Source organism: Phalacrocorax aristotelis, chromosome W, assembly GCF_949628215.1.
Source record: "Phalacrocorax aristotelis chromosome W, bGulAri2.1, whole genome shotgun sequence".
In the NCBI taxonomy this organism is placed as follows: Eukaryota; Metazoa; Chordata; class Aves; order Suliformes; family Phalacrocoracidae; genus Phalacrocorax; species Phalacrocorax aristotelis.
In genome coordinates this window covers 3,430,459-3,456,624 of record NC_134310.1, presented here as the reverse complement: position 1 = coordinate 3,456,624, position 26,166 = coordinate 3,430,459, and the positions used below count along the sequence as shown (strand labels likewise).

Genomic DNA, 26,166 nt, shown 5'->3' with positions numbered 1-26,166 from the left:
GAGAAAGAGAAGAGATGATGCTGCTAATAAACCCATTTCTGTGTTTTTTTTTTAATTTCATTTTTAAAGAATAAGTTGCAGGTGGCACTGTCCTCCCCACTCTAACACACTACCCCAACGACGCATAGCTCTCCTCTGCACCTCCCCGTAGCCACTGCAGAGTACAAGTCAACCAGAAATCCCTACCAGACACCACCAGTTCTGCAGTGCTACCTCCAACCACAGGTTCAGCACTGGCTAAATAATTCATCATACAGCATCAATTATTCCTGCAGGTTACCTGGTGTTTCTAATCAGCTCTAATCATGCCTAGTTTTTACCCTGGGAAAGCTGTGAGCCTCCCAAACACACAGAGCTCTTGATTTGGGCGTTATTAAAGCCCAGCTTCACAGTTATTAGACTCACAACCACCCCCATGGATGAGAAAATTGCACATCTTGCCACCTCCATGTGAACTTATTGCTTAGACGGAGGGCAAGCCACTGACGACACTCAATTTCCCATTCTCATCTCTCTTACTTTGGCAAGAACCAATTCCTATTTAAAATGCTCCTTAAAAATAATCCTCCTTTCCTCCTCATCACACTCCTTATTTAGGGTGGCATGTGGAAGGTCACACCCAGCCGCAAACCCAAGGGAGGGTGGCACAAAGAGGAGAAATCTGGATACACGACACATCTGCTTGCAATATGCAGGGGGAGATTCAAAATTTGTAAGTAAAAAAAAAAAAATAATTGCAAGTTAGCAAGCTGGCCCGTGCCAGGGGAGGCTTTGAAATGGTTTGGAGAAGAGCAGATATACTCCTTCCCCTACAGCACACACAAAATCTGCTGGAAACAACAGTGCCCCAGCGTCATGCAGTCTCAATTTTGGCTGCTGGATGGTGTGTTGGGCTTTGCAGGCCTGGGTTTTCACACGAACTTCCAGCTGCCCCAGAAGTGTTAAGGTAGTTTCAAGTCTCAACTCATTAACTGACAATGAAAGACTCAAGGTTGTAGGAAGGAACTTTTGGTCTAGTTTTAAACAAGGACTTGAAATTCCTTAGGTGTCTATGTTATTGTCACTTTTAACTCAACCCAACCAAGCACAGACATATGCTCATGGAGGAGAGCACAGTACTGGAAGTCAGTACAGAATCTCCTCACTTCATACATGCAACTGTGAAGTCTCCAACTTGAAGCCCGCTTGCCAAGCGCTCGTTTACTGTGGGCACAACCCATACTGAAGCCTACAGAGCCCCACAGCTGCTCCTTTTCTGCTTCCAACAGCCCACCAAGTTCACAGCCCTTGGGACTAATGGCAACTTTAAACCCCAGGTGCCAAGAAGCTCTTTACCAGGAGACTCTGTATTTAAAGTCAGTCGATATGTCTCTGTTGGCACTGATGCAATGAGGTGCTGACAAGCTATTTTTACAACACTCAGGAGAGGAAAGGTACACGGCACAGATCTTATAATACAGGAGCAAGAGCAAGCGTGATCATCAATATGCGTTAATTTGTTAATATTACATACCGGCAGCCGTGTGAAATAGCTTCCTCAGCAGCTGGGATGTCTCAGCTTCGTGTTAGCCTTCCAGCATTGTATATTAACCCTATTTTTTGCATACTAATTATTTAAGTAAAAGTCACAGGGGCGAGTACGATGGACTACAGGTAAGGAGAACAGCCATTTCTGTACAGAAGGGTGGTAGGGTCAGCAATGCTACTCACAATACACAAACTACACTGCTCACCACAGCTTTTCATCCCAGGATCATCTGTTGCTCCACATGCTTTTCAGAACACCTTTGATGCCAGGTGATGGGTGGGGAGCTCCACGCAAGAGTTAAGTGGGATTTACACTGCCCCATACCTGGCTGCTCCCGATTTTTGCTCTCAGCAACCAAAAAAAGATGATCAGCAGTGGGTTTGGAAAGGATTTTTCTGATGCACCTCAACGGCACGCCGACGGTGGAGAGCAGAGGACCACACACATCCACACCTTGGTGCAACCATAGCCCCCAGCAGCCTCATCCCTCCTCTCCCCACTTATTCCCTCCCTCCACACCCCATTTATTTCCCTTTTTTGCTGCTGTTCACCCAGGTGCCTCCAACCACTTCTGCATGCGCGACTTGCTGAGGCACGGCACAGGAACACAAGCACTAAGCTCACACTTTGGAAAGCGGCGGTGCCAATTATCTCCCAACTCACTGCTTTTACCTTGCTGGCTTTCAGGATGTTGATCTGTTCCTCGTACACAGTGTCCCTGTTCTTCTCCAGAAATCCCTCGCTCTGGTACTCCACCTAGAAGGAGACAAAGGAAGAAGCCCAGAGGGTTAAGTCCAACCGCACAAGGACAAGGTGCTGTGTCCCACCGCTCTCCTAACTGAGGGAACTCACTTTAAAAACCTGAGAGGGAGAAGTGGGGGGGGAACTAGAATTTAAAGGTCACTTTTTATCAAAGAAAGTGAAACCGAATGAAAGCAAAATCCTTAACACAAACCTACAGTGTTTCTTAGCCATTAAACTGCTCTGTATGGGACCCAACTGCACTTCCATGGAAACCAGGGGTAAGAATGCAAGGATCATCAGTCCCTCTACATGCTCTTTTGTTCACTCCTGAACACCTTGTAAGCTAATCAATAAACCTCAAAAGATCTCCTGACTGTCTCTGTTGTAGGTCTCTTGTTGCAGAGAGTCGAGGTACAAAGAAGACTTTTGAGAGGACAGATGAAAATTTTTGTTTTATTTTTCACACCCGAAGTTGGATGCAATAACTGATCACAGAAGGCAATGCTTGCAAAGGAAGATAATTTGTGAGGGATACACGTGCAAGATCACAAGCCGGAGGAAAGACATCAACCTTTGCTACGGAAAGTGCTGCTTGCATGCGCGGCAAACCTCGTTAGGAGAAGCGCCTGTACGGGATCTCAACCCATGCACGTCGTCTGGCTCCTCGGACACGGCCCCATGTTGGCATTACATCATCTTTTTTAACAAATGTGCGTTTTGGATAACTGCGAGCTTTAAGATTCTTATTTGCTACGAGTGACGCCTGTAACTCAGGGTTTCAGTGAAGCTGGAGCCTATGAACGAGACCCTACAGCACCAGACAACGGGATTTAGAACCCAGAGTTGGCATCTTCTCCCTCAAAAGGGGGGAGCAGCCCAGGGTCACGTCTCACATGCTCCTCCCCAGATTGCCATCCTGATGCTAACAGCTTCTACTCTTCAAAAATAACTCCCTTTTCCAATATACATTTTTAGTGAAGCTGCCCTTACAGAAATCCATTTCACTGCAGCTTTGAGAAAGAGGATTTTTCTCTACTCTAGAAAGCACTATATAAAGCTTAGCGCAATAGTTTAGAGGCTGAAGTCCTCCAAGCTGATCTAGATCTGAGCGCCCAACTGAGATTACTGCCAACCAGGCATCCCTATCACCCAAAAGCAGCTTGCCAGTGCTATAAACTAATTTTTCTTTGAGTGGCTCTTCCTTCCCTCCATGCATTTCCCACTTCTGCGTTCCAGTCCCAGCGCACGCAATGGGTGCCCGCTTACCTTATCGGCGAAGTGCAGGACGATGAAGGAGGTGTTGGACATGCGGGGCTTCTGGAAGTGCTGGCTGCTGGCATGCCGGTCGTACAGCTTCTGCGCCCAGTTCTGGTCGGTGCCTTTGGGAACCTGGACGGGGAGAAAAATGGACCAAAAAGTTGTGGTCAGGCATGCAAAGGAGGCATGGGGAGGTTTTGGAGGACCCCTCTTTGTGGGCTTATTTGAATATTTGAAAAACAAAAGTCCATCCCCCAGTTCTAAGATAATGTGCTACTTTATTTTTGTGTATATTCTTGACAAACACACTAAAGTTTCATTTCCAGTGAAAAACACCCAAATGCTGGTTCTGCTCCAATGGCCACAACACCTCTTGCAAGGAAAAAAAATTAAAGTAGTATTTCTGCACTTAAGTTACATTAATTGCTCAGACACCAACATCACTTTTTTAATGCAGTTTTTGGTGACCAGATTGTTTCACCTACTGCCACTTGAGACAACAATCAAGAGATTCTTTTTAATTTAAAATAATAATGATAATGAAATTATAATTTGAAAATTCTTAAGAAACTTCTCTCTCAGCAGGCATTGGACAGAGTCACTTGGATCCCAAACACAGGATGCATTAACCCCAACTACACACAGACTTCAGACCCACACACCTGTCCTGCAGTTGAATGATCCCCATGTTCCCCTCCCATGCATCCAACCCCCCCGTGCCATGAATCTCCTGGATGCCAAACCCTCCTTCTGCATCCCATTTCCACCAAAATCAGGATGCAAGTCTTACACGGAGCTGCCCTTGAAAGGATTCGGCCGTGGTACATCAAGATAGCAAGTGTTGCCTAAGCCAGTGCTTTGGTGGGATGGGGCAGAGAACGGAGAAGTCCTAAGCAACTGAAATGGCTGGAAAAAAAAACCTCACAGCACTACCCATGCAGCAAGGGAACGGGCCACACTTCGCAAATGAGCAGTTATAAGGAGGGGCTGAGCTTACCTTCCTAGAGCACCTGCATTTTTTACCCTTTAAATCATCATAAAACAGAAGTTAATGCAATATATTGACAAGATCAGGGGAAAAACCCCATTGGCTTTGTTTTATTTTGTAAGCACATATAGGTGTATAGCAGCATATGACAATATATTGTAAATGCTGATACTGTCATAATTACAGATCCCATAAAGACTCGGTTTTTAGGGTATGTTCAGGTTCCTCTCTGCTAACCCACCAAAACCCCCAAAACTTTCCAAAAAACCATAGGGGCAATTCGAGAAAAGCAGGATGGCTGCAAATATTTGGTTTTTTATACTTTTTCAGGGGAAAAAGTTTGATACAAAGCAAAATTCTTGAAAACCAAAGGAAGCAAGGAGTGATGTTGTTACACTTGAGGGCTGGGGACCACAGGCTGGTGGGGTTCAGCCCCATCCCTCCTGCCTGCCCGGAAGGGATGGTGGACCCTCCATCACTACCAGCAGGACAGCAATGGTTACACATATATACACACATATAATTTTTAACAACAAAAAAATAGCTCACTGGCTTATTTAGGTTAGAAAAAGAGAAGAGTCGGGGGGAAAAAAAACAAGTGTTAGGTGATATTTAAAATTAGATGGGACAAAGCCTGCAAACCACAAAACAATTCTGTAGCGTCAGGGAAACCTCTGGATCTTCCATCAAGTCTTTACACAGACCTTTATATGAAAGGTGACAGAGGAGATAGGGGCAGCAAACAGTACGAAGGAAAACTTGAGACAGATGATGAATGTTTCTTTAGGCTGCTCTGAAACAGCCTTTGATTTCACGGCAGCCAGCCAAAACACGCCAGAAGGGTTCTGGACATGGGGAAGAGCTGCTCCTGCCCACCCTGTTAACTGGAAGAAGTGGCTGAATTAAAGGCAGCAGCCACTCATGCAAGTTGTGCTATCCCAGAAGTATTTTATGTATTACCATTGTAAGCGTAGCCAATTATGGATATGCATAGAAATAATATAGATTATATATCAATATTAAAAGGCATTTATTTATGCCATTACATCCATATTTTCTTTATGCAGGATAGACACACGTATTTAAAATATGGAGTTATATAAATGCAAATGAGTTTCTTTTTTACATATAAACATGAAATGTGAGTGAGGAAAACACACTCTCTAGAGCAATGATTAGGTCTCTCCTGTTGGGGACCAAGCCACGGGGTGCAGAGCAGAAGCACCACAGCCACCTGAGCCGCCTGGTGATGCAGAGAGCAGATTTATCCTGCACCAGGCTCCCTTTTTAGGCCATCCACTTTTGCTGAAAAACTTGCTTATCTCAGATTTGAACTTCAAAGGCATCGCTCCTGCCTCCCAGAAAGAGGGTTTCGTCGTATCCCCACCACGCCCTGCTCATCCTTGTGCAGCCTGGGTATTTTTAGCTGCCTGAGAAGCACCTGATAGGGACAAACTCCTGGAGATAAAAAACTAACAGAGCCATTATCTGCACTATTATAACAGCTTTTTGTATTGGCTTGGCAGTTTAAGGCCTTCAGAGCCGGTGAGAAAGTTATTTAGAGATTATCTCATCAGTGCAAGATTTTTTTAGGGGAGGGGGAAGAGGGACGTCGACGGCCTTCCAAGTATCATACGGAAATCACTAAACAGGAAAAACCTTAGACCAGTGATTTCACAAGGTCACTGCTTGTGCTTGTCCGTCCTCACTGTCCCTCCGCCCATCACTTTGCATCAAATCGGTCAGGCAGAGAAATCCCGGTCAGGGTCACCTCCCATCTCTCTCCTCTGAGCTGCCAGGAGCTACTGCAACCAAAATCAAACCTACCCAGCGTGGCCAGGGTCAGCCCCTAGGCTCAAGTCCACCGCTTCTCCACCAGAAGCGTCCCAGGATCAAGAACCCACCAGGACCACCAGACAGCGGAGGAGAAGTTTGGAGCTGTTTGGACTAAAGGGTGAGATTTCCCTCCACCACCACCTTCCAACAGAACAACAATTAACTGGTTAAGCAGTGAAGGTCCATTCAAACCTAACAATCTAAAAATCACCCCTCTGAAAACACAGTAGAAGCTATTTAAATCTTTATTTCTTTTCTCCTCATCACTCCAATATAGTGTTTGGGCTGAAAATGTTTGGGTTTCCCCACCATTCCTAAGACACATTCCTCTGCAAGCAATGTGCCTGACTTTAAAGTCATAAAAGCTGATGGCATGACGTAGGCGAGGTTATTCCGCCATCGGATTAGGCAGTCTGCCCGAAAGGGAAGCCCAGAGGTTCAACCTCCGTGTATCTGCTCGTGGAGCAGAAATCCCCCCTGGACAGGACCACGCAGCACAGGAAGGCAACGTGCTGATTTCTGGTGCTCGAAAAATTAACAAATCCAGACAAGGAAAACACATTTTCTCAGATACCCAAGTTCAGAGACAAGTGGGATTGAAAACCCATCTGCTACAATCAGACTTCAGCATTTCTGGCACTTGACAGAAGGACACAGAAAAGGTTAAAGAGCATCTTTTGAACAGCGCTAGAAAATGTATTTGGCACATTAACAATGTACCACAAAACAGATGCATGAGACAGTTTGAGAGCTCGTGGGTTTGGTTACACACGCCCCTTTGGCATCCCTAGGGTCACATTGCTCCTCAGCAGGAAGAATTTCACTAAAGTCCTTAATAAATCTTGGACAACAATGCCGTGACTGACACATCGCTTCCAACCAGCCTGTTCTTCATCAAACCCTTTTAGATGCACTTCATGCTAACAGACATTTTCTTTTCGTTGGTTTTTCCATTCCCCCTCCCATCCCAACACGATAGGACAAAAGCAAGCAAGCAGCCAGGCAGCAGGACACCTTAGGGAGAAACCTGGATATCCACAGCAATTTCAGACTGTACTCCCAAAGGACACTTAGGAAGCGTATGGAAGATATAACAGCACTCACTCAGAGCAAGCAGGTTCAGCCTGAAAATCAGGACACCTCACCAAGCTTTGATAAAGAGACACAACTGCATTTCTTAGAGAATTTTCCATTTCCTCTGAGGATAATTGAAAACCCTTGAAAAAAAAAAAAAAATACAAAATCAACCCCAACTGGCTTCTTCTCTCCAGAGCACTGAAGTTGTTGCTCTTCACATATTCCCTCCTACCCACAAAGCCTTCAAAGTCTTCCTAGGAAGTCTGCTGTCCCCTCTACAAGGCCAACTGTACTCTAAAGCCATCCCAGACATCCAAGCAAGTCTTCCACATGCCCTCCTGACTTTGCATGACCGGATTTTCAGAAGACAGCCTCCCTCCTTAATGCCTGTTTCTTCTGATGGGCTCTACATTGGTCTCCTTGCTCTCCTCAAGGGCTCTGCTCTTGTCCCAGATCATTTCCCACCACCACTGTTGGCCTTATGGTGACTCCCTCCACATGTCACAGCTCACCAGCAGGGAGGTTCTCCTGGATGCCCTTCTTCCCTTTCCCTCCTCTTCAGGCTCACCGGTTTGTGCTACAGCACTTCAATGTTGCGCCTGTCGCCGTGGCCTTGGTTTCTGCCCAAGGCCATTTCTGTGCATGGGACATGAACTCTAGCGGTTCCTCTGGCATCCTTTTCAGGCCAAAGCAAAATAAAGAGGTCCTAAAAATTCCAGATCCAGGCAGGTGACACTCCAGTGCAGCAAACGGGGAAAAGGCTCTTTGAGGACTCCAAGAGCACTTAGCAAAGGACATAGGGTCACAGTCCATTGGAGATTATAATGTTTCCTGGGCAGACCAGGGACATAACTGGAGGTTGGACCAAATTACCTCCGGAAGCCCCCTCCAACCACAATAACTGTTTCAAATAACAGCTTCCAACTCCCTCAAAGCTGTTTAAAAACCCCTAAAACCAAACATATCCCAAAGCCCTCTTTTTTTCTAGAGCGAGGGGTTTTAACATTTGCTTTCATGAGACAGGTTTAGTCCTTAAAACTCCAAACTCACCTCAAGAGCCCGCTCTTTCCTTGCTGATTCCCATCTCAACCCCACCTGGTCCCCTTCTCTAAACAGTGACAAGACTCTCATTACGCAACAAAGGTCTATGACCTTCGTTAGCTGAACTGCATTAGCACGTACCCAACCACCCCCTCCCCAACCTCACATTAAAGATTAAACAAAAAAAAAAAACACAACAAAATCCATCTGTGAAGCGAGAACATTAGCGACAAACCCTCCACATTTGCGCTAATGTTTCATTATGTTGGCAGGACCCCCTTGATGCCATTTCAAGTCCCAAGTATATTTATCCACGGTTGTATGTGCTAACAAGAGGACTTGCAATCACCCTATTGTGGTCCCGCACCCCCCCACGGCCAGCTCTCCCCAAGAGGTGAAATGCTGCTGCTGGTGACGCGGGGGTGAAGGTTTTTTATCCATAAACTGCTGCTTTCAGTTGACAGGCTTTGCTGAAATTTTCATAAAGCTGGAGAACGCTTGCAGGTTATTATAAAAGAGCCGATTAGAGGGACTATAATAAGGGCCTGTGACTAATGACAGCATTCCCCAGTGACAAGTAAATACCCAGATAATTGGCATTTGATGTGGGCGGGAGTAGATCTTGCGTTTCATTTTTTTTGGTCCAACAAAGCGTGGATGAAAAAAGTAGTACGAGGCAGATCTACAGCAAAGGTGGCCATAGTCCTGCTCTTGCATAGGACTTGCTCCATCTAATGCAATGTCACCAGCAGTAACCAGAGCCAGGTGCTTCAGAGAGGAGCAAAGGGCATTATCAGCCACTATGGCACAAGGGAAACTTCCCTTATGGTCTTCACAACACCCAGGAGCCGGTTTGAGCCTGAAGAATTTAACAGGCTTAATAGCGCAGAGACTGACTGAAATAGTACTGAATATCAAGCAAATAATCTGACCTCCTTCTGAGCCAGCACTGGCTAAGATGCTATTTTAAGGGCATCAAATTAAGTTTAATTTGTTCTCATTTTTAAGGAGTCTTCCCGAGACTGGATTTGAAAAGGGCAACTCTGGCTCATTGCAAAGATCTCACCGGAGTGCCTGTACCCCAAATGAGGGCTGAGCTTGTGGGACATGCATGTTGGGGCAGCCTTGTCATGCCTAGGAAGGCAGCCCTGACACGTGGAGGAGAGCAGCCACTTGACAGGTCACCTCGCTTGCAGACAAGTCATAGAATCATAGAATGATTTGGGTTGGAAGGGACCTTTAGAGGCCACCTAGTCCAACCCCCCTGCAGTGAGCAGGGACATCTTCCACTAGACCAGGTTGCTCAGAGCCCCGTCCAACCTGCCCTTGAGCGTGTCCAGGGATGGGGCATCGACCACCTCTCGGGGCAACCTGGGACAGGGGTTCACCACCCTCATTGGAAAACATTCCTTCCTTCTATCCAGTCTAAATCTCCCCTCCTTTAGTTTAAAACCATTAACCCTTGTCCTGTCACATCAGGCCTTGCTAAAGAGGTCACCCCCATCCTTCCTATAGTCCCCCTTTAAGCACTGGAAGGCCACAGTAAGGTCTCCCCGCAGCCTTCTCTTCCCCAGGCTGAACAACCCCAACACTCTCGGCCTTTCTTCATAAGAGAGGTGGCCCTATCATACATCTCCTTAAATCCCAACAGGGACGCTAGCCTAAATAATGGATCCGAAGTCTTTCCCTCTGATGCAATGTGACACTCCTGCCCTCAGGCCACTGGATCTGGCCCATTCCTATGGATCCCACCGAGTCAACAAGAATTCATTGTGTTCTTCTCATGACTTTGGCTATCCCAGTGACAGGCCCCTTCGCTGCTTCAGCTCTCCCACCACCCCTTGCCTCACCCTTCCCTGCCCTTGTTCAAAATCCCTTACAGCCCTTCCACAATCAGTAAGACACTTCCTGGTACAGAATATATCCCAGTCTTAAGTGCAACTCTTCCCAAAGACAACCTGTTGATCACACCATAGCAAAGCCAGTCTGAGGCTTCACAGGGCAGCCACATCCAGCAGGAAGGCAGCCTCATCCCCTTCCACCAGGCTGTTCTCAGCATTAAAAAAAAAGGCTTATTTCATGGTTGAACCTGTTGAACTTCAACTTCTAGCTACTGCAAGCTAAGGATTTTTTGTGTCAAAGCATCTGAAAACCCTCCCACTGACTATCACTTAAAACCACTCATGTGCAGCACTCAAGTTTCTTTATCCTCAATATCACAAGGTTTTATAGGGCTGATCTGATCACACTCTTTCCAGCGTTTCCTCATCATCATTGCTGTGCAGAAACCAGAACTGGAAGGGATATGAGCTGCTCTGCCCGGTATAGGAACCCTTTTGCTCACAGCATCACTCTGAGCTCTCCTGTTGAGATGAACCTAAAGACTCTGGAATTGCCACCTACTTTTCACGTCGAAGACCTTCAAAACAGGCACCCCAACTTCCCAAGAAAACCCCCCACCTCATATTTCTTGTTCCTACATATATTTGATAACTCACGACTGAACAAGGAGTCCGACCTTTCTTATGGGTTCTCACGAAGGGTTACCGTTCTGGCATTTCTACTCACCTTTCAAGCAAGATTTCATTTAGGCTGTTACTAGAGAGAGATGCTAAAAAGACGGCAAGAAAACAAGCTTGGTTTAAAAAACCAAACCAACCAACCACAAACCCAAACCTCAGATGAGCTGAGGGAAGACAATTCCAAACCCCAAGAGAAGAACGTTGAAGGAATGGCTAAACCAGAAACCGACACAACTCAAAACAGTTCTACAGGCCATCCCTGGCTCCTACTTCTCTCTCTTCTCTATCTATCTTCTCTACCTATCAAAGGAGCAGAGGGAGCATGTAATTTTGCAATTACTTTGCAAAACTTGTGTGAAATCCAGGCCTGCCTGAAGTCAGCCAGAGCTTGGCATCGACTTCAGCAAATCCTCATTATGTGGCTGACGTCCCTTGATGCTGCAAGGTTAACCAAACCGGAGACCCTCCCAGACATGCTTGTTTCTATACGCCAAGTGCCACTAAAGCACAATTCCAGCATCTGAAGTCTGTACACTAAACATAATCGACTTTACCCCAAATAGCTGTCGCAAGAGGACTCAGGTTTCTTTTGGGGCAAACCAAGGCCTGAGACAGGGAGGAACTCCAGCTCCTGGGTAACACTGAAGAAATCAAAGGTCGCAAGCAACAGCTATCCATATGCGCAGCCAGGCCAGAAACATGAGCTCTGGCGATACCTGGTGAGAGCAGGTACCCAGGTGGGTAGCAAACATCTGCCAAGGAGGTTCTCAATGGTCCTGAAGCAAAGCAACAGCCACGAGCACCCCAGTAATGCACATGAAAGGAGGTGTTTACCCTCTTCCAAGCTACCACAGGTTAAAGCCCATTCTTTAATCCTTTATAAAAATAAAAATGCCAGCAAAAATGTGGGTCGTCCTCTTTACCTTGCACTCTTCATCCAGTAGGTCCAAGATGCCAAGTTTTGCCTCTATAAGGTCTATGCAGGGCTGGTTATCGTAGAAGTCTATGAGAGTCCAAGGGATTCCCTCCTTCATGTACTCTTCTTGTTCCAGCTTAAACACATGCTGAGAGTGGAAAAACAGCAGAGTTACTGACCGTGACCCCAGCCAGCACAGCGCCAGCCCCTTCCCCATTCACCCACTCATCCCCACGGGAGTAGAGCATTCCATCAGCACATCCACAAGTCGTACAAGCTTTAAAAAAGGCTTTAAATGACTTTCACTATGAAAATGACTGAAGCTGTCACTACATCTAAGTGGAAGCGATGTATTGAAATGGCAATGACATATTTATCTCTTGGGCTGAGAAAAAACCCTCTCCTTTAGCGCTCTGCTGATTAAACTAGTGACCTGCAGCAGGTTCACAAGCTGGGAGCCAAGCCAGGGCTGAGCACATGTGCCCCCATCTGCGAGCAGAGCTTCACAAAGAGCAGCCATCATCCTAGAAGAGATATCAGCAGCAGTATCTGCCCGACTCAGGAACATTTCTACCATAGATTCGTATTTAAAAAAAAGAAAATAATCTTTGCATGGCCTATGTATCTCAGGCCTCTGCCCAAGCAGATAAATTGTCTCTGGCTATTTCTGAGATACTCTAAGCATATTAAAAAAAATGATTTTTTTCAAATGTACTTTTTTCTTCAAAGATAGCTTTTCAAAATCTCTTCAAACATGTCATCTCAGAGTTTGAATTTATAAGCTTCAGAAGTGATAGTTGGACATACTAAGTAAGATATGAATAAAATACAATCCATAATTTACTTTTCATTTTTAGCAGCAGCGATCTGATGCATTAGATATACTGCAAATGTTCATGTCCGTGCATATGATATGCTTTCAAAGTGCCAGACTCCTCTGCAGTACTTAGCTGCTCAAATTTAACAAGTTTTCCCTCATATCCCGAAATTAATACTAATTTTTTCCCCACTTACAACAAAAGCAGAAGACAACCCTTTACTGGTTTCATTTCCAGCACAAGTAAGCGCTTGTATCTAATAAAATAGAAGAATCTCAGGGCTTTTGTGAGGCATGTCCAAGTGAAAAACAGGGAGAGTCCCCAGTCCTGCTATTTAATATGGAGTAGTCATTGCAGAGGTTTAAGCCATGCTTAATGGGCAGGTTTCCACCCATGCTTCATCTCACACTGGCCACGAGAACTCAGCACAAGACCATCCAGGTTGCAGCTTAGGATTGAAACTATGTGGGGGAAAAAATAAGTTGGCAAACTTTTTACTTATTCAGAACCATCAGTGAAGTCTTGCCTAATCCATTTGCAAACTTGCTTCCAGTATCAAGCTTATCAATCAACCAAGCAACATTTTCAACTTGATATGAATATTTAGCGCAATAGCAATGCACGATCTTTGCCCGGGAGAGATCATATCCCAAGACCAATGTCCATGCTGGCCGCATGATCCAGCCAGGCTGCAGGTAAATGCCATTCAGCAGAAGCCAGACGTACCATAATCTCGCCTCGATATGTTCTCTGCTAAGTTTTATGGACCGTTTCCAAGCTGACCTTACCGAGTTGAACTGCTGCTGGAGCTTTTCGTTGGCATAGTTGATACAAAACTGTTCAAAGCTATTCACTTCAAAAGTCTCAAACCTGCAAAGCAATGAATAAATCAGCATTAAGCGTTGCATCGTCTCAAAATCTACTTTTCTCTGCAATGGTGTCATCTGCGTGACAGAGAACACCAGTTATTCAACCGTCTCTTTGCATTCCTCCTATCCCAGTCTACACTTTATTCCTCATTCTCCGAAACGTCTATCTTTCCTTGCCACAACTCAAGGGATTCAAGAGTTCTCTTCTGCTACGCACAAATGAGATATTCGGAATGACTGTAGCTTCCTGCCCATCAGCCAGCAGCGCTGTCTGAGACGAGAAATGTAACAGCCTCTCTCGGGGAAAAAATATTATGAAATATTAAGTCCAAATATATTCACTGCAAAGGTGATGGAGAAACAGTAGCTGCTGTCTTAAAAGACCCAACGTGGTATTTTTAATACAATTCAATAGAGCAGAACAAGAAGGCATTAAATTCATAATTACAGCCTCTGTATTGCATCCCTGTTAACACAAAAATTAGATACACGTGAGCGAGCAAGTTCGTGCAGGAAGGAGGAGAAATGACGCTTCCAGCTCCAGTACGTTCCTTGGAGGGAGTTTGGTGTCGCTCTCGGTGTTCCCCCTCTTCATCAGGGCTTCAGAACCTCCCCTTGCAGAAACATTATCCCACCCCTCCACGGGCCACTGGCCAACTCCAAACCAAGCTCAAAACTGGCTTCCTAGTCACTATTAGAAAAGAAAAAAATAGGCAGCTGTAATAACACAAACTACCGGCAAGCAGGGCAAAGCCAGCAGAGCCCCTGGGGTAGTCGGGGCTGAAGCACACGATGCCGGGGGACAGGCAGAGGAAGCCAGGCTTGCCTTAAACAAACCAAAGGGACATTTTTCAGCTACCACAGGGAATTACATTATTTTTTTTTATTTCTATTTTTAAGGTACAATTGAAGGAGAGAGAAAAAAAAAGTCTTTGACACATGACTGTAAAGATTAAACTAAAGGGAGAAGTGGCAAAGCTCCCTGTGTTTAATGAATAAGCTGACATAATGATAAACGTGCGGCAAAATAATCGCTCGGGTAATAGGTGCTGTAGGAGCTGGCAGAACAGTCTTAAAACACTAAACAAATGAAGCCCTTTTTTTCCCCCCCAAATCAGTATTTCGAGTACTTTCTGAGGACTACCTGGCTGTTACCCATGTGATGCAGCTGTTCCCCAGGTATTGCCAGGCGGTAATGCCTTCCCCACACAAAATGCCTGAGCCCTCGGGGAAAGGCAATGGGAAAGGAAAAGAGGGAATGGGAGAAAAGAACCACTTTTGTGCTTTTTAACTTCCCAACAGCCCTCAAGGAAACCCAGGACCCTCCCTCCCTCCACCTGCCACGGGGCTGCCATCACTCCTGGAGCTGATGCAGTCCATGCCAAGCAGAGGATGCTCAGCCCCTCCCCACCCCAGGAATCGAGCTTTACAATCTTTAATGCAACAAAATCTGGTGTCTGGGACTAACAAATGCTTGTATTAAACACATTGCCAGAGCCTCAGCGACGAACGTGCCCTTGAAGAGCTCCCGCTGTGCTTGATCCTGGTTCCGCGGACGTTGTGCCACGGACATGAGCACCTTCAGCTCTTACAACTAAAAGGTCTGCTTAGAAATACCAACTCCTGCAGGTTCATGATCAGAGCAGCAGGGCAAGAAACCATTTAATTTAAACGGAGATGGAGAGGCATGGCAAGATAGCTGGAAAGACACAATGAAAGGAAAAGACAGAGTGGAAACTCTTTTACCGCTTCAGAGAGACCAGATGTGATTTATGAACCTCTCGGTGAGTGCTGGCCGGGGGGCAGAGCAGCTGTACAACATCAACTCCAAGAGAGATTTCGTGAAGTCGCTAATTAAGGGGCTCTGCCAGCGCAATTTGCTAATTGACAGAGCAGTTTGGTCGCCAGCTCCACGTGTGCCCTCGCCAGGAGGTCCTGCCTGCACAAAGTGACTGCACTGAGACGACATCCTAATGGGAAAAGCAAACCAACAGCCGTTCGGTTTCTATTCATTTTAGCGCAGCGTATCTTGGCGGGAAAAAAAAAAAAAAAAAAAAAAATCGGCATATTTGCCACTCCAAGCCATCGCTGCAGCTCCTGGGAAGGCACATCCCGGCTTGGGGATGGCTCTAACGAGTGGACATTGGGGGGAAAATGCTGCATTTTGGCTTTTCTCCTGTTCCGTATTCTGCTGCATGACTGGTATCTCCCAAATCCACTGCAGCACCAGGGTTTGCCCTAAAATATTTAAAGTTCATAAATAAGTCCAGCATGCAGCTGGCCGTCTGGGTGTTCACAGTTCCCCTCACATGGCAAACAGAGGGAAAACAAGCCGCCCCCACCGAGCCCAGAAGAGTCACATGAATCCACTCTTCAGATGGATTGTGGTATTGCTACTAGAGCAAATGACGCACTTTCATTAAGTACATAAAGGTTTTTAACGCTGCACCCTCTCACCCCAATACTAACAGAGAATTAAGGACGTGGAGTCGAGCATTAGGGAATTAGGAGACAAACTCCACAGCCTCTGCGCCCTCGGCTTGGAACCCGTCCCTAGAAATCCCACCCATGAGGACAGCCCTCCTCCACCTCGGGATGTCAGGGGCATGCGGTGGAGGCTGCATGCGGGCTCCCTGCCTTCCAAGCTTAATCCCCCTCCCAGAGGAAAAGAAAAACAACGGACATTTCGGGGGAAAAAACTCCAATATTTAGCAGAATGCATTACGACTCCCAAATAACCTGAGTTCAGGGAACCAAACCACTTTCAAGGACTGCAGAGGCGCAGGTTGTCTGTGCCCAAAGACCCTGCATTGTTAATTACTCCACGTTTAGAGAGCAATACCCTCCTCTGAAAAGGATTTATGGTCTCTTTAGGTAACTGGACTCACACATAAGTGTTACAGCCCAGAGTGCAGACACTCATCCCCTGCATACCCGCCTCTTTCGATAGGACCTGCAGGTCCCCATGGAAATAAAAACCTGCTGTACTCTGCAGTGACACCAGTGCTGGGAAAGCATCAGCTGGCCCACGCGCCGGGCATGAAGCACAGCAGACCTGCAGCCAAGGGAGGTTTTTCTTCCACACCAACAGGTTTTCAAGCCCAGCTAAATCTTTCATGAGCGTTATCCTCAAGTCTCCTTTTATTCAGATTTCCAAAAGACCGCATCTGATTTTGTAACTCAGACATCCAGCTTTCTGCATTGACCCACTATCACCCAAAAGCTCCATCTCAAAGCTTTAGTTATCATGTTCCAGCCTGCAGAAACCTCTGTTTCTAGGGACACTGATAGGAAACAGCTTTTCCACCTCATACAGGCTTTGAACCAGACTGTGCCGATCCCATCTGGTTAAGATCTTCCAGGTCCTGTGTCATAGACATAGGAGACCCCAGACACTTGCCAACCTCTGACAGCAACCTCACCATCTCAAACCATCCCATTAAAATCCCAAACCAAAGAGGACTGTATTCTTAGCGTACTTGGTACAAGCGTTCCTGTAAACCTTGCCACATGGCAGCAGTCGCTGATGGAGATGAGCAGGCAGTGAGCTACCCTGACGCTCCAGCACTGACGTCTGGCATCCTTTCTGCTGCCGTGGCTGTCCAGTGGATGTTAAAATCAACATCCCAAACACCAGTAGGTGTAGAAACCTCATGGAGGGTTTACACACAAGATCCAGTTCCCATAACCACGTAGGTATTATAGACATAAAAGCTTTCTGCACCTGACCCAGAAGCACTTTGGCAGGACCTCATTCTGAACTTCAGGTTCACCTAGATCTGGCAGACCTTACGAGGAGGCTGCCATCACATGAGCTTTCGGATTGAGCAAGCACAGCGACTGCACTGGGTCAGGGACTGGGTCCGGGACTGGGTCCTGGAGCAGCTACAAGTTGTTTGTCCCACCTTCCCCTCTGAAACAGGAGCAACCAAGTACCTTAATTTATTAAAGGGAGCACAGCAGGTCACTGCAGTCCCACTTCTCCCTTGCCCTTTCTCCCCACAGAGATAGAAAAGGGATGGTGTTTAAAGAAGGGAAACCCAACAAAACCCAGACGACCTCTTTCCTTTTCCACCCCACAACTGACATAACTCCCTCCTTTCTCCTCCATCTTCTGCTTCTTTGCAGCACTTCAGCTAAAATGAACTCTTCACATACAAGCCTCACATCCATCTTCTACCAGCACTCAAGTGCCAGGATGATCTGGTCTAGGTCCAGACAGTAACTGGCACCTAGTCCGAATTGAAAGCAGCTCGCTGCCCCTGAGATTGCAGGCTGCAAGCCTTACCCTCCATCATGCCAGAGCTTTTGGCACCTTACTGCACCGCCGCAGGTTCCCAAAGTCCTCCGAAATCTCTCACCGCGCAAGGGCCCTGCGGCAGCACTTTCACAGCTGAAGAGGTAAAGTAGCTTCCTCAAACCCCACAGCAACCCCAGGCAGAGCCAACAGAGTCTTTGGTCTCCACATCTGCACTTTTACACTTTTACCCCTTGCTCATCTTGAAGCTTGATGCTTTAAACAGCATGTGGGACAGAAATCCCACTGGGAACAGCATGGGAGGTAAATCCCAAAAGCCAGCACTCAAGCACGTCTCCACACACTGTTCTGGGGTCGGGGTTGCCCAGCCTAAAGGAGGCTCAAAACTGCGAACCACACACCACGACACCACGACTGCGCTTTTTTTGTGTCCCTTCCTATTATTTCCACGGCCTGCCACAAGCCAAGGTCAAGCGTGCGTGGCAAAAAGGGTGAGACGAATTACAAAGGACTAATTTAACAGCCTTAGAAGCAGAAAGCGTGCCTACCCATAGATATCGAGCACGCCGATGAAGGAGTGCTGCTTGACGGTGGTGTGCAGGGCCTTGTTGATGTGCTGCACGATCCAGTTGAAGAGCTGGGCGTAGATGTGCTTGGCCAGGGCGTTCCTGGCGTTCACCACTTGCTGCACAGACATGTTCTTCACGTAGGTCTCGGCCATGGTGACGAGCTTGCGATGGCAAAGCCAGTGCTGCATCTGGCTGTGCTCCACGCCTAGCAAGCCGCAGAAGTTGTTCAAGTGCTCGTCCTCGCTCTGGGGGTAACAAGAAGCAAAGTCAGCAGGTGGTGACATTCCAAAACTGGAGTTTTAACATCAGGTTCCCAGATCAGTGCAAGAAATCAGCAGCATTTAATGCCTATCTAAGGAAATACTGCGTGTATCTCTGGTTGACAGGAAACAGAAGTGACGAACACTCATCCAGCTGCACTAGCCTTCACAGACGTGGATGAAACAGCTCACATGGAGCTCTAAATGGTGGCACACCCTACGGCTTTGCTCTGGCTAACCTTGAGGTCTTGAACTTCATAAAGAGCAGATTTCCACGGCGACTGCCAACAGGACAGAGTGCTCTCCACTACACTCCTCAAGCTGCACCTACACGCTCCTTCAGAGCGACCTTGATTAAGCCTCGGGTTAAAGCTTGGGGTATGCCATTACACCATGCCTTTTACAAACTAACCCTGTTTTGAATAACAAAGTTGCAAAAGGCGCATTACCAGAAGGGGTTGTGTTTTGCATAATCAATAAAATGAAATGTGAACTTCATTTTCTTTAATGCATTGTAATTTTTCCCCCTCGAACCAAGACAAGGTAGTTCTGAATCTCTATTATGCTAAGATAGCAGGCACTGCCTTTTGGACAACGAGAAATCAATTTCCCTTTCCTTAGTGTAATAATACGTATCTAAAGGAAGTAAATTGTTTCCAGTTCGATACATGCTTGTATAAAAGCTGGATGGGTTTGGGGATGGAGAGAGAAATGCATTTTAAAAGACCTCTAGGATGGTTTTTTGTTCTGATACCTTTTGGACCGTGGATTCAAAAATCATAACAGGATTGTTTTAACACCATGCAATTACATCTGAAGGTAATTAAACAACATGAACTCCATTATAGAACTCAACACCATCGGAGCAGACCGCTTTTACATATCCATGTTGCCAAATATCAAGCAAATCACCCCCAGCATCCAACTAATTGCACACCACGTTATCTCATGGGTACCGCTAAAAGTGTGTGCGGAACCCATTGTAACACTTTAATTAGGATCAAACGACCCAGTCTGGGATGCAACAGTAATTGACAGGACAGTATTTTCCATATAATCACTTTTTTTCCCCCCTGAACAAACACAGAAACAGACAAACCACCACTAAGGCATCTTTAGTCTTATTCTTGCTAATTAACTGTGCAGTGCTCCTTTGAATACTGGATGCCCACATTACAAGCAGCAGCCCATGGGAAAGCGGTTGTAGAGCATCACGTCTTCTGCTGGTGGGAGTCACTGTTCCCCCAATACTCCGTGCAGCAAATTTTTAAGAAAGCAGAAGTTAGAGATAGGTTGGCACTTAAAGCGGTAAGCGACCATCTCACTTATGGGCTGGCTAGACAGCAGAAATAACCCGCTATCTTCCAGGAAAAACAAAGCAACCAGGAAATTATTGCGTGTTCTCAAAAAGAAAGCAAAGAAAACCAGGAGGAAAAGGCCTTTTTACCAAAGGATACTGCTGCGAAGCTCAACACATCCAATGTGGCCCGATTTATGAGCGTACAAAGCTCCCCACGTACCCCGCTCTTGCTGGTGACCTACCGATACGCTACAGGCATCGCCATCTCGTTCCGCTTGGATTTCCAAGTTCCCTAGGTGCAGAATGGCGGCAATTATCCTAAAAATGGTCATCTGATGAGACTCCTTCACTCCTACGGGAACAATTGATAGCTGATTGTCACAACAGAAAACAAACTGCAATTTTCGGTTTGTTTGAAAACGCTTGCGGTGTTTGATTTCCTCCCCAGGCTGTCAGTTTTCTGAGTTATCAGGCCTCTCCGAGTAAACTTGCCATAAACTCTTAGTAAAGTCATCACTCAAAAATGACAGCTGAGACGGCGAGAGGAGCTCCTCATGTTATTTCTTTACCCCTAACGATCGCATCAAAGCAATTTTACCACAGACAGGTTGAATACCATTGTGAACGTGCACGAAACCAAGGATGCTCTTCGATAACGCCCAAGTGGGATCAGAGCTATAGGGGCCCTGTGGCTTTTATAGAACAAGGAGTTGCTTCTCTGCCACCGTAGTCCCACAGTGAGATCACGCTGACAACTGAAGCACAGAAATTACAACTTATTGCCCACATCCCACAAACAGTAGAGAAAATTAAAGCCGTGCACACGATGCACAATGCCTCCAGACTGGTGCTACAGCAAGTCACCAGGGAGGTGATGTGAAGCTCTGCCTTACGGTCCCCAGTGTCTCAACGGGAGTTACTTGTTGTGGGTCTTCGCTGGGGGTGTAAGATGTTATTGCTTTACATATTTTTCTGGCAGGCTTTTGCAGGCATTCCCAGCAGGAGCTTTGCTCAGCAGCAGCCTGCACACAGCTTTCTTGTCATATCTTGCATTTTTGCATCCCAACCGGGTTTCTGTGCCCCTTTTTTGTTCGGTGCCGGCGTCCTAATTATCCACCCAAGGTCTGAGACATCACCTGCTGGTTTTTGAATTATCAAGAGCTTCCCTTTCTCTCTTGGGACTTTTCTGTTATCGGCACAGTGAGAAATGTTTGAAGGTTACTAAAAGGAGCAATGCTCTGCTGTTACTTGGCACTCTTAATTGGAGTTAAGCCTGGCTAGGGTGGGGATTTGCAGATAAATCTGACTTCTCCTTGTTACACATAAAAAGGCAAGACCAGAACGTGTAGTAGCAATTTCACCAGGCACTGAACAGAAGCAGACAGAGATGGGAAACTCTGAAGGACAATAAGGAAAGGCAGAGCCAAAGGAAGCATATGAAGAGCAGAAAAACATCATCAAATTGGCAGTGGAGGAAGATGCTCGCACAGTGCTTCATAGGGACCAGCAAGGAGACAGGGGATCTGCGTGGGGAGGCAAAGAAGGGGACTAAAAAGAGACTATATATGGCAAGGGGATGGGGAGAGAGTTCCCTGGGGACTACAGTCCCGTGGGCAAGTTTGGAGCGACCAGCAAAGCAATTTTTTGAGTAGATAACAGAAGTCATACAAGCTGGACAAGAAGAGGGTAAAGACAAGACCCTGTTGTCAGCCCAAGGAAAAAGAGATTGAGCCCATCTAAAAGACAACAAATTTGGGGGAAACCTTTGCAGCTGTAACACTTGAAATGAGTCCCCACACTCACTGTTGCTGCAGCATAGAGGCTGCAAGACAGCTGCTCGGGGGGATTTCACAGCTGGCTGCCTCAGGTGCATCAGCTGCTCCTCTCCCAGTGTGTGAGATGCAACAGAGAGGCACTGAGACTTACCAGGACTTAAAAACTCAGCTTCAGAGAAATATTAATATACTGTGGGAAAGTTTTGCCTTGCAAAAATTGTTTCTCCTTTCTAAAGGTTACTGCTGCAGGCAGGCTATGGCACCGCATAACCGTGGGGTGTACAGGTGGTTGCTGCAGCGGTGGATTTCGCAGCTGGCCGTGCAAATGTGGACTCTGCCACAGCAGGGATGTACGCAGCTCATTATTCCCAGGAATCAGCTACTCAGTACAATACTGTGATGGTCCGAGAAGTGACATCACCCTCAACCCAAATACAGACTGAACTGCAGAGTAATAGCTCTTTTCCTGCTTTAAATAGGGTAAGAAAAAAAATAGCAAGTCAAAGCTGCAGCACAGCTTTGACTGCAGAATGATTTCCTTTGGTTTCTCTTAAATTCAGTGTCTCCTTCCATTTCACAGAATCCCAGACGGGCAGGGGCTGGAAGGGCCCTCTGGAGCTCATCCCGTCCCACCCCTGCTGGAGCAGGCACACCCAGAGCAGGGGCACAGGGCCGCGTCCAGGCGGGGGGTGAATGTCTCCAGGGAAGGGACCCCACAGCCTCTCTGGGCAGCCTGTGCCCCTGCTCTGGCACCCGCACAGCAAAGGGGTTTCTCCTCATGTTCAGGTGGAACTTCCCGTGTTCCAGCTTGTGCCCGTGGCCCCTTGGCCTGGCGTTGGGCACCACTGAAATGAGCCCGGCCCCATCGCCCTGACACCCGCCCTTCAGATATTTATAGGCATCGATGAGATCCCCCCTCAGGCTTCTCTTCTCCAGGCTGAACAAGCCCAGGTCTCTCAGCCTTTCCTCACAAGGGAGGTGCTCCAGGCCCTGATCCCCTTGGCAGCTCTGCGCTGGCCTTGCTCCAGCAGTTCCCTGCCCTTCTTGGACTGGGGGGCCCAGACCTGGCCGCAGCCCTGCAGGTGTGGCCTCACTGGGGCAGAGCAGAGGGGGAGGAGAACCTCCCTCGCCCTGCTGGCCACGCTCCTTTCCATGCACCCCAGGGCACCGCTGGCCCCCTTGGCAACAGTACCTGCTTTGCAGAGAGCTGTAAGAAACACTTCTACAGCTCATACCAAAGAACAAGGTAAAGCCAACTAGGTCAAGAGGGAGATGGATTTATACCTCTTAGTGTTACAGGAGAGCCATATAATTCAGGCAAAACACTGAAAAACATTTGCAAGAGACTTCTGCTGGGAAGCCTCCAAGCAGAGCAATCCCTTACCAAGCAGGGTGAAGGCGTGCCTGGTTTTCTCAAAGTCATCAGCATCGTCCACGCCATCGATAGACGAGTCACCTCCCTGAGAAGTGTAGAAAAAGTCTTCGGCACATGCTAGGAGAGAAGAAATGGAAGAAATGCATCAGCAAGCAGTAGGTTTCCAGAGCATGTACTGGGATGCCTCCTGTCCCTCATCCTGTCCATCCCTGAAGAGCACATGCCTCCTTCAAAGTATGGTTTACTTAGAAATGGATGAATTAAAACATTGATAAGTGACCACAAGTACTTCTTGCAGATGAAACCCCTTCCCCATGCAAAGCAAGTTCAGCCAGAGCAAAGCTGGGGTATATTTGGGATTCAAGTAGCTGCTCTATTGCACAGGTGCATATTACTTCAAATACTCAGGTTACTACTTTGAATTTTGTTTTATCCTATTTTAATTACCCATGACCAATTCAGGCATTTTAACCCTTTTCTCACACAACGCCTTAAACCCAGGGAGCAAAGGGAATGGAGAAACGCTCACAGTGCCAGCTTCACACCATTTAAGCGTCCATGCTTTAGCAAAGTTATTTCAGGATGACACAAAGCTAGATCCTACAGAGACCGAGAGGCATGTCAAATGCAGATAGAACAAGAAGAGATCGCAGGATTTACACCCACTTTAAAAAGCTTCAAGTGCAATTGGCCTTCCTTAAAGCAAGGGCTTATTTGAGGCCAAAACCGTTAAGATACGTGCCCGAGGCTGCCAGGCTGAGTCCTGGCAGTGCTGGAGCCGGCTTGGCCCCGGGGAGGGCTGGGGGGAGCCCAGGAGGTAGAGAGCCTCCCCATCCCACCCAGAATCTGTTCTCAACACCAGCTTCAACCCTTTTCAAACCTGGTAGGAGGGACTCACCCAGAAAAGCTCAGGAAGATCGTTAACACAAATATATTTCCCAAGTATCATGAAAATAATGAGAAAAACAGCCTACTGTGCGTTCCACATCAGCCTGCTGGTAACCTTTAAAATCATTGCAATCTGCACTTTTTTTGACTCACATTGCCACCAGAAGGTCCCCACCCCTCCCGCAGGCTTTTGCATTAGCTGTACTTTCAGGTTTTATGAACAACATTTAATTCTTTTTGGCATACAAAGCCCTGGGACCCCGAGGTTTCAGTAACTCTGCTTGTTGCCGGAGCATCGGGAATGAGGGGCAGAAAATGATGACCAGCGTCAGAGAGCCGACGTCCGTCCTGGTCCTGCCAGCGCAAGAGGAGCTCACCCAGCCCGTGATGGAGCACGCTGCATTAACAGCTTGATGTTGCTGCATATCACCCTACACGATGCATCCAGGGCTGGCGATAGTTGATGGGACCAGGACGTTGGGCACCCACCGTGCCTGGCAGAGAGCAGATTTCGGCACCTCTCAGCACATCGCTCAGCTGCGCCGTTTCCAGCCAGACTGCCCAGCCTTGCTGCAGGAACCCCTAACTACGGGCACAGCACCGTATCCCTACCACCATGTGCCATGGAGCACACCTCAAAGAAGAAGCCCCTGTCCCCCATCAACCTCCAATTTCAACCATCCACATTGGGGTCTGTTTCTGCCTCAAGTTCTCTCTGGTATAACTGACTCCAATATATAAATATCAATATGCATGCAATGATTTTAATAGCTACAAAAAGCCTTTGATTTATTGCAAACAAATGAAACATTCCTGCTTTGCAGCATTGCCCAGGCATCAAGTTAGACACCACACTTTGAAAGGCACTGGGTTGCACACTGACTCCCACATTTTAAGTCAAATATTTACTCTCTAGTTTAAAATCAAGCCTTTAGGATGGCTCTGACTGAAGAGCCAATACTTACTGGATTGCTCTGCTGGGCTCCTGTTAAGTTTAGAGAATCCCTTTGTTTCCCAGATTTTAAAATATAAAAGAGAGTAACAACAATTCTTTGTATGTGCAAGACCCAAAGGCAAAGCAACAGCTCCTACTTTTGATATGGAAAAATATACATCCACCTCTCTGCCTAATAAAAGGTGGATTTCCACATCAAGATACCCCTTGCTTCCTATAAGCCTTGGGAAGGTTGACAGGTAAGGTAAGGTACAGCTCACATGAGGAAATAAGTCCGTCTTTGGACTAGTCATAGAATCATAGAAACATTAAGGTTGGAAAAGGCCTCTGGGATCAAGGCCAACCCCCAACCCAACACCCCCAGGCCTCCTAAACCATGGCCCCAAGGGCCACGTCTGCACAGTGTTTGAACCCCCCCAGGGACGGTGACTCCCCCATCTCTCTGGGCAGCCTGTGCCAGGGCCTGACCGCTCTGGCAGGGAAGACATTTCCCCTCATCTCCAACCTAAACCTCCCCTGGCGCAGCTTGAGGCCGTTCCCTCTCGTCCTGTCCCTGGTGACTTGGGAGCAGAGACCAGCCCCCCCCTCACTCCAGCCCCTCTCAGGCAGCTGCAGAGAGCGAGAAGGGCTCCCCTCAGCCCCCTCTTCTCCAGGCTAAACCCCCCCAGCCCCCTCAGCCGCCCCCCAGCACACTTGTGCTCCAGACCCTGCCCCAGCCCCGCTGCCCTTCTCTGGACACGCTCCAGCCCTCAAGGCCCTTCTTGTCCCGAGGGGCCCAAACCTGAGCCCAGCATTCGAGGTGGGGCCTCGCCAGTGCCGAGCACAGGGGCCCCATCCCTGCCCGGCTCCTGCTGGCCACACCAGGGCTGACACAAGCCCGGGGGCTGGTGGCCTCCTTGGCCACCTGGGCACTGCTGGCTCATGCCCAGCCGGCTGTCAGCCAGCACCCCCAGGGCCTTCTCCGCCGGGCACTTCCCAGCCCCTCTGCCCCAGGCCTGGGGCGTTGCCTGGGGTTGGTGTGACCCAAGGGCAGGACCCGGCACTTGGCCGTGTTAAACCACACACAATTAGCCTCGGTGCATCAATCAGCCTCTCCAGAGCCCTCTGCAGAGCCTTCCTGCCCTTGAGCCGATCAACACTCCTGCCCAACTTGGTGTCATCTGCAAACTTACTGAGGGCGCACTCAATCC

General features: G+C 47.5%; 1 protein-coding gene across 1 annotated transcript in view; it reads right to left on the bottom strand.

Annotated features, from left to right (window-relative positions):
- Nucleotides 1-26,166, bottom strand: part of MYO5B (myosin VB) — a 157,602-nt gene that overhangs the window by 72,487 nt on the left and 58,949 nt on the right. Inside the window, exons 8-14 of the mRNA XM_075077514.1 lie at nucleotides 23,143-23,250; nucleotides 20,226-20,335; nucleotides 18,403-18,668; nucleotides 13,516-13,597; nucleotides 11,917-12,057; nucleotides 3,539-3,661; nucleotides 2,201-2,284 (exon numbers count right to left, since the gene is read on the bottom strand). Coding sequence (XP_074933615.1) covers nucleotides 2,201-2,284; nucleotides 3,539-3,661; nucleotides 11,917-12,057; nucleotides 13,516-13,597; nucleotides 18,403-18,668; nucleotides 20,226-20,335; nucleotides 23,143-23,250 — 914 coding nt within the window. The remainder of the gene's footprint in view (nucleotides 1-2,200; nucleotides 2,285-3,538; nucleotides 3,662-11,916; nucleotides 12,058-13,515; nucleotides 13,598-18,402; nucleotides 18,669-20,225; nucleotides 20,336-23,142; nucleotides 23,251-26,166) is intronic.